The 14,772-nt window shown below is 46.0% G+C and overlaps 1 protein-coding gene across 1 annotated transcript; it reads left to right on the top strand.

The window, feature by feature from the left end:
- Window positions 1-1,644: 1,644 nt before the first annotated feature.
- On the top strand, window positions 1,645-8,342 carry MED10 (mediator complex subunit 10). The gene is made up of 4 exons (XM_054489167.2): window positions 1,645-1,896; window positions 3,031-3,114; window positions 5,858-5,960; window positions 7,671-8,342. Exons 1-4 carry the CDS (start codon window positions 1,775-1,777, stop codon window positions 7,767-7,769), a joined length of 408 nt encoding a protein of 135 aa, XP_054345142.1. The 5' UTR covers window positions 1,645-1,774; the 3' UTR covers window positions 7,770-8,342.
- Window positions 8,343-14,772: the final 6,430 nt, after the last annotated feature.

The following is a 14,772-nucleotide window of genomic DNA, read 5'->3' as shown; positions in this document are numbered from 1 at the left end:
GCTGGTCATTTTTATGTCTTCTTTTGAGAAGTATCTGTTCAGGTTCTTTGTCCATTTTTAAATTTCTTCTTTTGCTGTTTTGCTGTTGAGTTGTGTGCCTTTAATTTTTGCACTTTACGTTGTGAGTTTTATTTTCCATGCTTGTTCTTTGCTTCTTTATTCTCTCCTTTTCTTGCCTTCTATTTAGTTGATTGTGTTTTCTTTATTCCCTTCCCCCTGTCTACTAGTTTGGGAATTATATATACTAGCATATATATATATATATATGTGTGTGTGTGTGTGTGTATATATATGTGTATATATATATATATACACACTATATATACCCTTAAATTTTTAAAATAAATACCAAAGCCTAAGGTCCATCAATTATCTCTTTGTTACTTATGAAATTGAGAAAGGCCATTCACTCCATGTTGCTACCTCTCCCTAATAACTTTTAAAATTTTTAATTTGTCCAATTTTCTATTTCCACCTTTTTTTTTTTTTTTGAGTCTTGCTCTGTTGCCCAGGCTGGAGTGCAGTGGCATGTTCTCGGCTTACTGCAACCTCTGTCCCCCAGGTTCAAGCAATTCTCCTGTCTCAGCCTCCCAAGTAGCTGGGACTACAGGCGCACGCCACCATGTCTGACTAATTTTTGTATTTTTAGTAGACAGGGTTTCTCCATATTGGTTAGGCTGGTGTTGAACTCCTCACCTCAGGTGATCCACCTGCCTTGGCCTTCCAAAGTTCTGGGATTACAGGGGTGAGCCACCATGCCCAGCCTCCACCTTGTTTTATAATTCCCTAAAGTTAATTGTTGTTAAATCAGGAGAGAAGTATTTTATGTAACATTTCTGTGTATCAGCCCAGCCCACCAACTGGAGTGCCCTGATTCCATAAGTTTGGCAAGTCACTTACCTTCTCTGGCTTTCCATTTCTGGTTACAGCTGGGAGAGGCTCTGGAGATCATCTAGCAAAGGAGCTCCCTCACTTTGCCTGTTTCTAGGCACTGAAAAGTACAGGCCACACATATATTCAGTAAAAGAAATCACTTGAGGAATTCAAACAGGCTGGAGGAGATATCAGCTATGACAGGAGATCGGGCAGAAAAGTTTCTTAAACATAAGAGTGAAATGACCTAAACTGAATTTCAATGAGATAAACAGCAGTTTACTAAAAGCTTTGTGAAGCAGGGGAGGTTATTTTCAGAGACAGGGCAACCCCACAGGGTGCTGTTTGGTCAGAATTGGCCCGAGGAGGTGAGACCCCGACCTACGAAGGCAGCAGGTGTCCCGGAAGCATGGTTAACAGCAAGAGCCAGGGGAGGTGGCCGCCAATTACACAGAGGAAAGGAGGCAGGCCGGCGCTGATCCCAGGGGTTCTGGTAGAGGAGTAGGGAGACTACCGTTATTGGTCTTTCATGCAAACTTTAGGATTTTCATCCATGTGTGTATTGCTTGAAGATGCTGCATTGCACGAAGTCTTCAATCACATCAGACCTGACCGAGGCAGGTCTGATGTGAGTGCAAGCAGTTAGTACTCGCCCAGCTGCGCGCCGAGGCCTCCCGCAGAATCCAGACCGCATCCCCGAAAGCCCGCCCCGCCCCACACTTAGGCCCCGCCCCCAACACGCCCGTCCTGATAACCAGGCTCCGCCTCCAAGAGCTCGCCCGCGCGCTCCCAGAGGAAACGGAAGTCGTATCTGTCCGGACGGAAGCAGGAAACAGGAGCGTAGGGCCACGCCTGCGGCGCTGCTGGCTGAGGCTGTGTGGGTGGGGGTCGGGCCGAGGCGATGGCGGAGAAGTTTGACCACTTAGAGGAGCACCTGGAGAAGTTCGTGGAGAACATTCGGCAGCTTGGCATCATCGTCAGTGACTTCCAGCCTAGCAGCCAGGCCGGGCTCAACCAGAAGCTGTGAGTGGCGGCCCGAGGCTGCCGGGGTCTCCCCAGGGCCTGGCCGGGAAGCGTGTGCTCGGGGAGCGGGGATCTAGGGAGCCCGAGCCGAGCCTGACCGCTGCTCGTGCCCCGCCAGCCCTCTGGTCTGGTCCCGGAGCCCGGGGCGCCTTTCCTGGCTGTGTTCAGAGGGCGGGACCCGCGCTCCCGCCTGTTGCCAACCGCCTCCTTCCCAATTTGCGTTAGAGGAACCTCTTTGAGGCCCCTTTGGAGACGTCATCATGGCCAGATGATATACTTTCCGTTTCCCTATCAAGGGGATCATGCTTTCTCTTCTAGCGTCTCCCCTCTCATGTGTAACCCCCTCCCAGCCTTTTCCTCCTGGAGCCCTTCTGGGAATTCAGTCTCTGTCTCCAGATGGGAGGCTGGCTCCACAGTGAGTGCACGCCCTAAACTAGGCCTCAGAAGGTGAGGCTCCGAAGCCACCTGCTGCATAGGCCTGACAGTGAAGGAACTAGGGGGAAGGTGGTGCTGAGAAAGGCTGCAGAACGTTTATTATTATTGTTTCCTGGCAACAGCCTTGTGCTGCTCATGTTGCTAGGCCCTGGGATGGAGAAAAGGCAAATGAAAGTACAGCACTTTCGAGAAGGGCTTTATATGGGGCACGGACATAGAAAATGCTGCAGCCGAGGTTCCATACTGAGTGCTGTGGGAATAGCCAGGCCAGCCTGGTGGTGTAGGAAGGCTCCAGAGAGGAGAGGAAGCTAAACCAGACAGTATGGCTTTCTTTCCCTCAGACTTTGAGTATAGTCCGCTGCCTCATGTGTTCGCTGAAACCGCACACACAGTCATATGTACAGTCAGGTAATTGTTTTTGAGAGAAGGTTCGTATTTTTCATCAGGTTCCCTCTCCATCCCCCTTACTGGCAATTTCTAGTTGAGAAGGAAAGTAACAAATATTTGAGGGTATTTTGTAACCTAACGATGTCCTAGGAATCTTGTAGCTAACCAAAGAGGTGAGAGCCGTGTGAAACCCGCACAGCTGTGAGGAGAACGAACTTGTGTGAAGCCCCAGTTGGCTGGGTAGCTCTGTGGGTGGTGCTTATACTGTCAAGTGAAATTAACCAGACGCCTGTGTGTTTGCTTTCCCCCCAGGAATTTTATTGTTACTGGCTTACAGGATATTGATAAGTGCAGACAGCAGCTTCATGATATTACCGTACCGTTAGAAGTTTTTGAGTAAGTAACATTCTTGATATTAGTCTTGGGTATAAATCTTGTTCAGTTATGGTGTGGTATCATGACTTCTTCATCACTGACATTTGAGTGCCTGCTGTGTGGTAGGCACAGCCTGGGTGCTGGGGATGTGCCAGTGGAAAAAAAAATAGACAAAAATACCTGCCCTCATGGAACTTACGTTCTAATGGGATTACAAAACTAAAAAAAAAAAATAATCTCCATAATATTCTATTGTTGAAAAAAAGTTACATGTAAATAAAAGCTTATTAAATATATGAAATATGTCATAGGTTCTCAAAGTCCTGCTTATGCTAAAGAACAGCCACAAAACTTCCTTTTTTCCTTAAGAGGTGAAAAGTCCTTTGAGGGCTATATTGTAAGTTTTTTAAAAATGGCAGCCAGAAGCAACCTGAAAAGCAGTCTGGTCTGATGTTCCCAAACTGCCCGTGGAGTGCTAGTTCCGAGAGATGAAAATATCTATTCTGTCAAAGGAGGAAAGAAAAGGTTCTTATTCTAAGCATATTTGGGGAGGCTGCTCACTGTTTTCTGTGGGAGAGTTGTGTGCATCTATCTTAGTAATAGTCCGAGAACACATACAGTAATAAGCTTTTAGATTTTTAAAATCCAGGTTTTCTTGCATTGATTTGGTCACATCTCTGATTTCACACGTGAAGGACCTGATAAGTAACTTCAATAGGTTGTTTACCTAGTAAGTGTCAGAGTTTGAAGACGAAACCCCTGGACTCATACTTTCTTGTCCAGTGCAAAGCAGCCTCTCCCTGGTGGTGCTGGCTTGGAACAGCAAGAACATTCTAGTATTTCTTGCAGCAAAACTGCAAATGTAAATCACTAGATTTCCTTAAGCAGTAAAGGGAAAGAGTTATGGCTGTTTTCCATCCCAAAAGGTCAGAGATACAAGTTCTAGCTATAGTGCAGCAGCTGCCTACAAAGACAGGACACAGAGGTGGTTTTCTTGGTCTCTGATCTTCTGTTCACTTGCTGATGACTTTGCCCCATGTTCCTTACCTGTGCTCAGTGGGCACCACTGAGGTCTCTGACTTTAGGTGGGATGAAGGTCTTGCACCTGAGACGGCTCCAGACTCTTGCTTTTGGCTTTCTCAGTCCAGGAATACAGAGCATCCTGCTTTGTGCTCTTCTGATTATGAATGCAAGGGATGCATATAGTGACAAGTGGCAAGTAACTACTCATGTCCTCTGAAGCAGAGCAAATGGAGACTGATGTGAACAGATTGCTTAAGGGCAGAGGGAAGTGCTGGGCACGGGGAAGGATGAGATTGACCTGGGGTATCAGGAAGAGTATGCCAGTGAGCCCTAATACAGAGCAGATGCTGGAAGTTTATCTGCAAATCGGTGGTTGATGTCTGCCCAGTGTAGAAGGAATTTCCAGGTCCCAGTGGCCTTTGCAGCATGTACATTTTCATACACACCAACTGTGTCTTTAGCTAAGATGAAAGCAGCTTGGCCCTTGTCTCCAGGACTTTGTGTGTGGGCAGGAGTGGGTTCACCCTTGGGTCTTCAAAGAACCAAGTCTGAGCAGGATGTACATGCTGTTGAAGAAACGACCGTCAGCTGACATGGTTAACCTTATTCTGTGAGCCTGTCAGGTTTTTCTTGAGAAATGGATAGGTTTTGTTTAGAATTAACTGTAATTTTGCCACATTACATTATTTCAAAAACACTGAAATGAAATAGAATTTCTAGAACTTGTGATGTTTTTATCTTTTGCTATCTATCAAGGCTACTTTTTATACCATTAGTAGTAACATAATGATATCTTTGTTCTGAAGTGATTATATATTTTTGGCCTCAATTATAAAAAACAAAAGTAGAGTTAGTTTTCAGTTTTTGTTTTTTGTTTTTTAAATAATGAATGATTCAATTTAGTTGAATGATAAGGATTTCTTTAGGGTACAGAAAAAGGCAGGTGGCCCGCTCTTGGTAAAATATAGGTATTGATCTAGGCAGTACGTTAATTAAATCTTCAGGATACTGAAGATAATTTCTGGGGGAAGTGTCAAAAATTCTAAGTAACAGTTTTATACTGTTTAGAAATAATTGGCCAGAATATCTCTGTTATATTTAAGTTACTTAGGTGTATTTAGTAAAGTGGTATATCAAGCTCCCTCTTCTTTTTAAAGCAATGGAATGGTTTGTAAAAAGATCTTGGGGCCATCAGGGCTGGGGCTCTTGTGCTTGTAGTTCTCCTTTCCTTTCCCCTGAAGCTCCTCCACAGAGGAGAAGGAAGGGGCTTTGCCAAGCAGCGGGGCTGACCTAGAGTGGAGGCTGCATCGTAGCAGCGTCCTCTTATGTCACCCAGGCCCCAACCCCTGGATCTCATTTGATTTTTTCTTTTGTCAAGAGTTGCCTTACCATACAAGCTGCTGTGAGGATCAAAAAGCTAATAAATAGCATGAACGAATTTTGAAAAGTGCAAATGCTAAACAAATGTAAAGTGGTATGGCTTGTGAAGTGTGCTTGGGTTTATAAGTGATCATTACTTGATTTTATGAGCTGTTCGTATTATCAGAAGTAATGAAATCAGATTATCTGTACTTGTGTAAATGAGGGAATCTTAATTCCCCTCGTTCCTACACTCAGTTTTGTCTAAACAAGGCCATGTGCAGTTATATATACCTGATCTTTTTTCCCCCATATCTTTCAGAAAGCTGTGAGAATAGGTGTCAGTCATGGGAATGCTAACGGAAATGTTTCATGTTTCCAGATATATAGATCAGGGTCGAAACCCCCAGCTCTACACCAAAGAGTGCCTGGAGAGGGCTCTAGCTAAAAATGAGCAAGTTAAAGGCAAGATCGACACCATGAAGGTAAGTCTCTAAGGAGCGTCTGGGAAGAGATGCCTTCTCAGCGAAATTTGGTTAAGAGACTCATTTTTTTCCATACTTGCTAGAATATTGGCTTTCGTAACTTTACACGTTGGGATTTCTGAATTGTGTAATAGGGAGTAAGTAAAATTAGATATCAGCTGTGTAATAGCATAAAAAACATACACTAATCTTACTCTTAAGGAACTCCAGGGTAATTTTTGTGATGGTAGTTCTCACTGGCTGTGATCATTTTCATTTTTTTAAGATGCACTTTTATTGCATTGATACTTTCTATTTCTGTAGTAATTCCTACTGTTGAAGGCTTTCCCTGTAGTCATGGTTCTTTGGTTTAGAGGATTCTTGAATATTGATGTTTCTTTGTCCAGCTTCTGACCTCCAAACTTCTTTTTACCATATCCACTGTCATGAAATTCCCCAGATCACTTAGTTTTTCTTTGCCTTGATGAGATGTAGAGAACTCTCTGCACTTGAACATGAAATACATAATTTTTTCTTAAGTTGACTCAAATGTAGTTCAAATTGGTGTTTTGTTTCTTTATTTGGACTTAATGGCCACTCATTTCTGTTGGCGCCATGCGACTGTTGCCGTGTGTGGCAGGGACCTCTGCCTGCCTCTCCTCCCAGCTCACAACACGTGTCCCTTCCTCCTCCCGGCCATCCACGCCGGCCTGGTTTTTGGTTCTGGAATACATCCAACCCTTTCGTTTGTGTTCTTTTCTCCTGCCATCTTCTCCGCCTGGAGCTCTTCCATGTTCTCTTTGCACAAGCGACTCTATCCTTCCAGTTTCAGATGATTTCACCTCCTCAAAGAGGCCTTTGGGACCAGCCTTTTCTAAAGCTTTCCTTGAGAATGCTGGTCAAGATTTACCTTTTAATTTTGTTTTTTCTGTTTGTTCTGTCTCCTCTGCCGGCTGCTTGAGCTCCAGGATCACAGAGGATGTGAGTGTTCTGTTCCCACTGATGCCTGGTGCCAGACTGGGACACGTGTGCTCTGCCACGGCTAATGTGTGCAGGCAGGGGTGGTCACACAGTGGCCTCTTGGCACTCTGGCCGAGTGGGAAGAGCAAAGGCAGAAGCTGTCAGAAGGAGACCTGCCTAGTCACAGGCAGGTCACAGGGCTTCCAGAATCCCATTCAGGTGATCCCCTCCTGGTGGTAAACAGCACGCCTCAGAAGTGGTGTTTTGTCATAGTTGTTCTTACGGCGCCCACAGCCTCATCTCTGTTTTGTCCATTTGAGATTGAGGAGTTGTTGAGTCCAGTGTCACCTTCAGAGCCAGTGCACTCCTTATCAATAGCGAGGGCCGCTGGTTTTGATTGTTCCGTTTCGCTTGGTAAAGCTGAGTGAGAATTATATTGGCCAGCAGAAACGTCTCTCTCCATGTGAACACAGCCACTGGGCCACCAGGGACGTGGCTTACAGTTCCAGCAGGCTCCTGTCACACCAGTGCCTTTGGGCAGTACAGAATTGTGCTACTGGTGGCGACGTCTGGGGCTGTGCAGTGTCGCTTCCTTTTGCCTATGTTGCCATTGGTGTCATTTCCTCTCTGAGATCAGTGGAAGTCTCAGGTCAGTCCCGTGGCCCTGTGTTGCTTAGTGGGCCATGTGTTTAAACTTCCAAAAGGCATATTTTAAATAGTTATTGGAGTGTTGATGTGAAGAGCTACTTTGATAATGTATTTTCTTTGTAGAAATTTAAAAGCCTGTTGATTCAAGAACTTTCTAAAGTATTTCCGGAAGACATGGCTAAGTATCGAAGCATCCGGGGGGAGGATCACCCACCTTCTTAACCAGCTTGCCCTCCCTGTGTGAAGATCTCCCGTGACTGCGATGCGGTGTGAGGCTGGGACTGCGAGCGCTGACGCCACCTTCCTGCTGAGGTGGGATTGGGCCCTGGACACACCCCTCAGCCCCTCTGTTCTCATTGTTTGGCCTCATGGGACGGAGGGGCTGGAGGAGAGGCGGAGCTGTGCCCCAGCTGTTCCAGCAGCTTGTCCGGCGTCATCTGGCTCTGAGTGCTGACCCCTCGTCACTGTGGGGATCATTCTCTCTGCGGGCAGATGAGGCGCAGGAAAATAGGCTTGGAAATGTTAAATATGATGGGTAAATTAAAAGTTTTACAACATTCTACCTAATATTTTTCTTTTAATGTACTCTTTCTGTTCTATTTTATCATGGTGTCGGAAAGCTAAAACGACTAGGAAAAATTTTTTTAAAAAAAGAAAAGTCGGTTTAATGTGGGAAGTACTTAATTGGTATTATATTTTACATTTTCAAGTATAGTGCATAACGAATGTTTTAAATGTAACTGTTTTCATGGATTTCAATTAGACATGCGTATAATAAACTAAGTATGTGGCTTACTCCATGTAATTATTTTTGTAATATTTTTATAATATAGTACAATGTGTCTTGCAAACAGTTAATTATTACTTTCCCAGAGGGTTGGTAATATTCATAAGAAAATTTGTTCTCCAGGCATTTAGGCAGGAAAAGCTAAAGCAAAATGCAGAATTCCAATTTTTTCTACAAACCCTTTCTAGGGGCCGTAGTACACCAATTTGTTGGCACTCTGGAAGGATGCCCGGCAGGGCTGTGTTTCGGCTTCAGTGTGCCTATAGGTCCCGAGGGGATTCCGTGAACCTGCGGGTTCAGATTCACACGCCCGTTGGGCCTTGCAAACTGCATTTCTCATGAGCTGCAGGTGGCGCTGTTTCTGTGATCTGTGGGCCACCCTTGGAGTTGAGGCCCTAGTGTGGCCTGTGCCGAGGTTGACCTGTAGACCCCTGTGTCTGAATGGCCTGGGCAGGCTTGTTAGTGAGGTAGGGCCCCAGTTCAGACCTATTGAGCTGCAGGCTTTAGGATGGGCCCTGGGAATCTACGTTAATTTGCCTCCTACGAATGATCCTGAACCAGCCTCGATCCTAGCCAGGGCTGCCGGAATAAAACACCACATTCTGGGTGGTTTAAACAACAAACATGTATTTTCCCACAGTTCTGGAGGCTGGAAGTACAAGCTCACGGTGCCTGCAGAGTGGGTTTCCCCCAAGGCCTCCCTGGCTTGCAGACCTGCTCGCTTTGACCTCACGTGGTCGTTCCTCTGTGTGTGTCATAGCCCTGGTGTCTCTTCTGTGTGTCCTAACCTCTTTAGGATCTAAGAACACCAGTTAGATGGTATTAGGACCCACCCGAAGGACCCATTTTTAACTTACTTCTTTGAAGACCCTGCAATACAAATGCAAATACAGTTGCATTCTCAGGTCCTAGGGTTAGGGCTTTGATACTGGAGTTTTGAGGGGATGCAACTCAGTCCAGAATACTCCCCAGGAGGGTTGTATTTACCAAGAGTCAGGGGCCAGGCCCCTTAGGAAGCTGGTCCCTCGCTAGCAGTTCTGTTCTCTCCAAAACAGCACCAGAAAAGGACTCCTACCCCTACCAAGGGGAAGAATTTCTGCTAGAAATTCTTCTAGAGTAGAGAATTCTGCTAGAGTAGAGGAGGCCCCTGTCTGGCAGGTTCAGGTGCCTGAATTGCTGTTCCGCCTTGTTTTTCCGGCATCAGGATGCTGACTATTGGCTGCTGCACGAGGGCCATGTGGGCACGCGGCTTGCTGGGCTCTTCCCACACACTTCACCTGCATCAACTCATCTGGCCCTCACCGGCCCTGTGAGGTCCGGCTTGCTTTATATTACTGATGTTGAAGCTGGGGCACCAGGGCTTAACGTGCCCGAAGCCCTGCAGCTTCACCCTCCTCTGTGCTGGTTCCAGGTGGGTCCAAGGTGTCCACAGTCCTCTCTTCCTGGACTCTGAAACATGGAGGATGTGCCGGCAGTAGGGGCTGTTGTACATATCCTGGGACTGAGTTAATCGGGTGGCCTCAAGCTGTTTTAATCTTGATGTCTGAGCCTTGGGAAGAGAGGGTGACTGTCAGCTAGAGATGCATATCTGGTAGCCCACAGCATGACAAGTCTCCTGACCTAGGCCCAGCAGGGGCGGTGTAGCTGTCACACATTATTCTGGAATATTCACCAGTCTTTTTTTGAGTAAAAGTTTGGGTATATGGATGCACTGCCTTGGAACTCCTGACTTTCATCAGTGTGTCTGATGACACCACCACAGTGGGTCCCCAGGCAATGAATAGGTGTTGGAGCCCCTTGATGCTGTGACAGGCCACATGCCTCTTAATTCCACGGGAAGGTCTCCTTTTTCCACCCCACCTGCCATTACTATTAGTCGCAAGTGCCCGTCACTTTCAAATCCTCTGAAATGCTGAGGAAGCTACTTAGCTCGGAATTGGTGTCAGTGCGAGAGCACTGGAGGGTTCCAGGCCGCATTTGACACTCGGCGAGGCATGCTGTGACTGTCACTGACACTGCCTTCCAGAGCGCTCCACCCGGAGGAGCTTGGGTTCAGGTGCACACACCTGGCTGGCCCTTCATCCCTTCTTCTCAAAGACCTCGTTTTGGTTAAAAGAATGATTGCGAGAGTCATCCTGGGACGGTATCAGCCATTTCGATCAGCTTCTTCACATCACCCCTGCCCACTGCCGCCCAGTTCGTTCCAATCCCTGCTTTGTTTCTGACCTCTTCTTCCCCACCCCTTTCTTCCTGCAGACACAGATCAGGCAAACAGCCCCAGGGCCCACTGATTTTTGTTATGCCCAAGGACACCACTGAACCACCACGAGGCAGGTACGGACTCAGACAGGACCTGAGCCTGTATCACTGTTCTAGATAATCTGTGCTGCCTCTGTAGGTCAGAATGAAAAAGCAAAAATTAAGCCCCACCTTTACACAGAACTAGAACATTCTTTACCTTTTTGGGTGTACAATCCGAAGGGTTCATTACAGACAACTGAAAAATAGAGCTACAAAAATCTCCACATTTCTGCCCAAATTGTTACTATTGTGATTTTCATCCATCTAGATGTTCTTCTCTTGCACAGATGTGCACACACACTGAACAACTAGATGTGGAATTATTCCTGTGCACATGAGTTGGTAACCTTTATTCTTTTAACAGGATGCCATGAAATCTGGGCAACTCAATAAACTTCCTCTCACATAATTTTAATATTTAGCGTTCCATTAATGCGCTAACAGCAGATGTGTTGTTATTTACATGCTGGACACAGTTTAAGCACTTTCCATGCATTGCCTCAATTCCCACAGTAAACCAGTGAGGTTTACAGATGAGGGACCTGAGGCACCTGCTCAGGTCACCCAGCTAATGAGTGGGAGAGCTGGGCCTGTGCCTGCCACGTCACAAGACTCTGGCTCTCCTGGGCTTAGTTCATCAGCTCCCATTGGGTACCTGTGTGCGTCACAGTTCTTCACTAATACTTCACTAACATGAAGTTAATAACTTTGACCATACATCTTCCACCTGTTCAATTATTATTTAGGGCAAATTCCTGGAAGTTGAGCTATTGGAGTTACACTTGATTAGGATTGTGATACCACCTGTCTCTATTGTGCTCAAGTCCTGAAATAACCAGGTGTTAGTTACAAGGGGAAGCGCTCATCTTTGGGGACTATCAGTAATGTCATCGAGTAGTTTATCAGTTTTCTGTGTTCTTTTTTTATTTCCACTTTTTGAATCCTATCAGATATATATGAGTGCCTCATTAAAATATTTCTACAGTCAGTGACAATACAGGTGCTGGCTACAAACGAGGTCACATGTTTACCCTGTCTAGCCAGGTGAGCCTGCTGTGTTTCCTGCCACTCAGCTGCACAAAAGTGACCCATCTGTCCAAGTGACAGAGGTGCCATTGCCCCAAGGGAGTTCGACAGAATATACAGTCCTTGGTCCTGTCAAGACTCAGGTGATGTTAGGTGGCAGATGTACCACTTCTTAAACTTTTTAAATATATCACAAGCCTAAGAAGTTACAAAGGAAAAGGTTGATATATTTGGCTGTATAGCTGTTAAAAAAAAATAACATAAGGCTAAAAACATCATAAACTCAAAAGGCAAAAAATCCTTGTTTTTTTTTTTTTTAGAGACAGGGTCTCACTCTGGCCCAGGTTGGAGTGCAGTGGCAAAATCATAGCTCACTGTAATCTTGATTTCCTGGGCTCAAGGGATCCTCCCACCTCAGCCTCCTGAGTAGCTGGGACTGTAGATGTGCACTACCATGCCTGGCTAATGTTTTTTATTTTCGTTTGTAAGGATGAGGTCTCACTATATTGCCCAGGCTAGTCTCAATCTCCTGGCCTCAAGTGATCCTCCCTCCTTGGCCTCCCAAAGTGCTGAGATTATAAGTGTGAGCCACTGAGCCCAGTTGTAATACTTATTATACATATCACAACGAACTTAATAACTACTATGCAGAGCTCTTTCACAAATAAGAAAACCCAGCAGAAGAATAGGCAGGTGTTAATTTTTACATTGTTTATAAAGGAAAAAAGGCAATAACTTGAATATCCGTTAATAATGGCTTAGAGAAATCGTGCTTTATCCATTTGCTGGATAACTATGCTGTGACTGACATGAATGAAGGAATGAAGATCTGTATGCATTGATCCAGAAAGACGGACAAATATGTAATTACAAAACACGTTTATTCAATCAACATTAGGTGAGGGTCGACCTTGTCCAAGCTGTATCTGAATGAGTTTCTCCAAGGCAGACTTCTGCCTGCTTGTGGCAGAACCACCAAGGAGATTATTAAAATGTTGAATCCAGGCCCCATTCCAACCAGCACAGCTTCCGGAGAGCCCTCTCTTTCCTTGACTTCTAAACAGCATGCTCCAGCAGAGGTTCAGGGTTGGGTTCCTCGAGGCATCTTTCCTTACCCAACCTCTCCCTGGACAAGCTCATCTATCCCCTGGCACCGGTTACTATCCTGTGCTGAGATTCCAGGTTTATAGCCCAGCCTAAATGAGTCCTACACTTCTGTAACCCAACTTCCATTTTTTTTTCCCTCTCTGCTATTCCCCAGCAACCTCAAACTCAGTGTCTTTAAAATTACACAGATACCTTTCCCACCCAAGTCTCCCTTTGTGTCTGCCTAAGTCAGAAAGTGGCGTGAACTTTTAGCTGGTCATATCATCTTTGCCTCCTTTCTGTCCCTCCCTCTTCCCCTGCCCTGGTATCATTGCCATCGCTAAGTCTCCTAAATACCCCATTTCCTTGCTTTTATTTATTTATTTTCACTCCAGTCATACTCGTATTTCATCCTCTCAGTCCACCACACCTCCTCATAACTCACCTCTTCCCTGGCTCACCTGTGCCCGTCTTTCAGGTTGCAGTGTAAAAGTCATTTCTGTTATCTCACCTGCTCTGACACCTCAGACCAGTGCTGGTCTGTTAGTCAAACTCTCCTTTGACATCCAGTAAGTATCAAAGGTAACTCTCAGAGTTACAGAGGAAGTGTCTGACCTTCAAGACTGTAATCTCCTTCAGAGTCTGGACCACACCAGCCTTGTCCACTACTATACCCTGGACTTATCACAGTGACTGAGACGTAATGGGTACATATCAATTATTAAACAAATGAACGAGCAAACTGATGGATGCATTTGGCCTCAAATTCTATAACACAAGTAAGTCTGGGTGTTTAAAGAACCAGAAGCAGTGTTTGTCTTCTTCCTTGTACCAAAAGATTCTCTTCTGTTTTTTTGGAAGAAAAATAACTAAATGACACAAAAAGAAAACAAATGACATGACTTGGTGATAAGGAAGAAATACTGTGGGTGGCAGCGGGAGTCACACAGCTGAGAAAGCCAGAATTTTTGCAGATGGCCCTGGCATACACACGCTTCAGCAGAACTCCGGGAGTGCAGATCCTCTGAGGGCAGGACGGGCTGCAGTGTGCGGGACCACCAGGCCATGGGGCAGGAGTGGTGCGTGCATAGGTGGCTGCCGGCAGGAGGCGTGGGGAGAATTTCTGTGTCCCCAGCAGGAAGCCCCTGAGGACGCTCTGCCAGAGGAAGACTTGAACTTCCTCGTTTCCCAGGTGGAGGTCATTGCCCCCTGCCTGAGCTGGTAAGTACAGGTTCTCCGCGGAAGACACAGACACAAGCTCCAGCTTGTCGTTTATACACATACAGTTTCAAAACCACACACATACTGGGCTGTTTGTTTTTGGTAAGTGCATGGCAAACACAGAGATGGGATGCACATGCCCGTGTAATTTTAAACACATTGGAAAGATAGAGGAGCCCAGTTCTAATTTGAGGACTGTCTGGCTGCAGTGATTTATCGTACACAGACCTGAAGCGTCACCACACTGCCATGTTGGCACAGATGCAGATGGCATCGTTCTCACGGGTTTCTTGGAGACTAGAGCCCTCTGAAGTATGAATACCCTGCTTACAAGCAGGCCGAATGGCATAGCGGTTCCATCACCAAGCCGATTACTAATCCAGGTGTTTTGCAGGCAGAACATTATTATTTTGAATAAACGATAGCAACTTTTTAGTATCAACATACTAAACCCCCTTTCAGGGGCTGGCTGACTGGCCATGGGCATGTGGCTGGTCAGGGAGGGGCTGGGTGTCCAGCAGCATCCTGTGACTCACAGCCCTGTGCTCCGTCCACTTTGATACTGGAAGGCTTGCACGCACCATGTGTACTCAAATGCTTTCAGCTGAGACTTAAAAAAAGATTCCTCCAAAACAGTCATGAAGTCTATGTGGTTTGAGGTCCCCAAGCTGACCCATCTGGGGGTGTTCTCTTATCTGGGTGGAAACAGCTGGGGACCCAGCTCCTCCATTCCTCTCTGGAGCCCTGTCAAAGCCCAGGTCTGCTAGGCAGTGTCCTTGCAGTTGCCCTGATGATCCTGCCGTT

This window comes from Pongo pygmaeus, chromosome 4 (genome assembly GCF_028885625.2).
Source record: "Pongo pygmaeus isolate AG05252 chromosome 4, NHGRI_mPonPyg2-v2.0_pri, whole genome shotgun sequence".
Classification (NCBI taxonomy): Eukaryota; Metazoa; Chordata; class Mammalia; order Primates; family Hominidae; genus Pongo; species Pongo pygmaeus.
The sequence above is the reverse complement of the archived record's forward strand: the minus strand, read 5'-3'. Positions and strand labels throughout refer to the sequence as shown.

What these genes read in the sequence shown, in the direction of transcription:
- MED10 (XM_054489167.2), top strand. Translation starts at nt 1,775, where the DNA reads ATGGCGGAGAAGTTTGACCACTTAGAGGAGCACCTGGAGAAGTTCGTG. An exon ending in GCCGGGCTCAACCAGAAGCT is followed by an intron (nt 1,897 to 3,030) that starts GTGAGTGGCGGC and finishes CTTTCCCCCCAG; the next exon opens with GAATTTTATTGTTACTGGCT. An exon ending in GTACCGTTAGAAGTTTTTGA is followed by an intron (nt 3,115 to 5,857) that starts GTAAGTAACATT and finishes TCATGTTTCCAG; the next exon opens with ATATATAGATCAGGGTCGAA.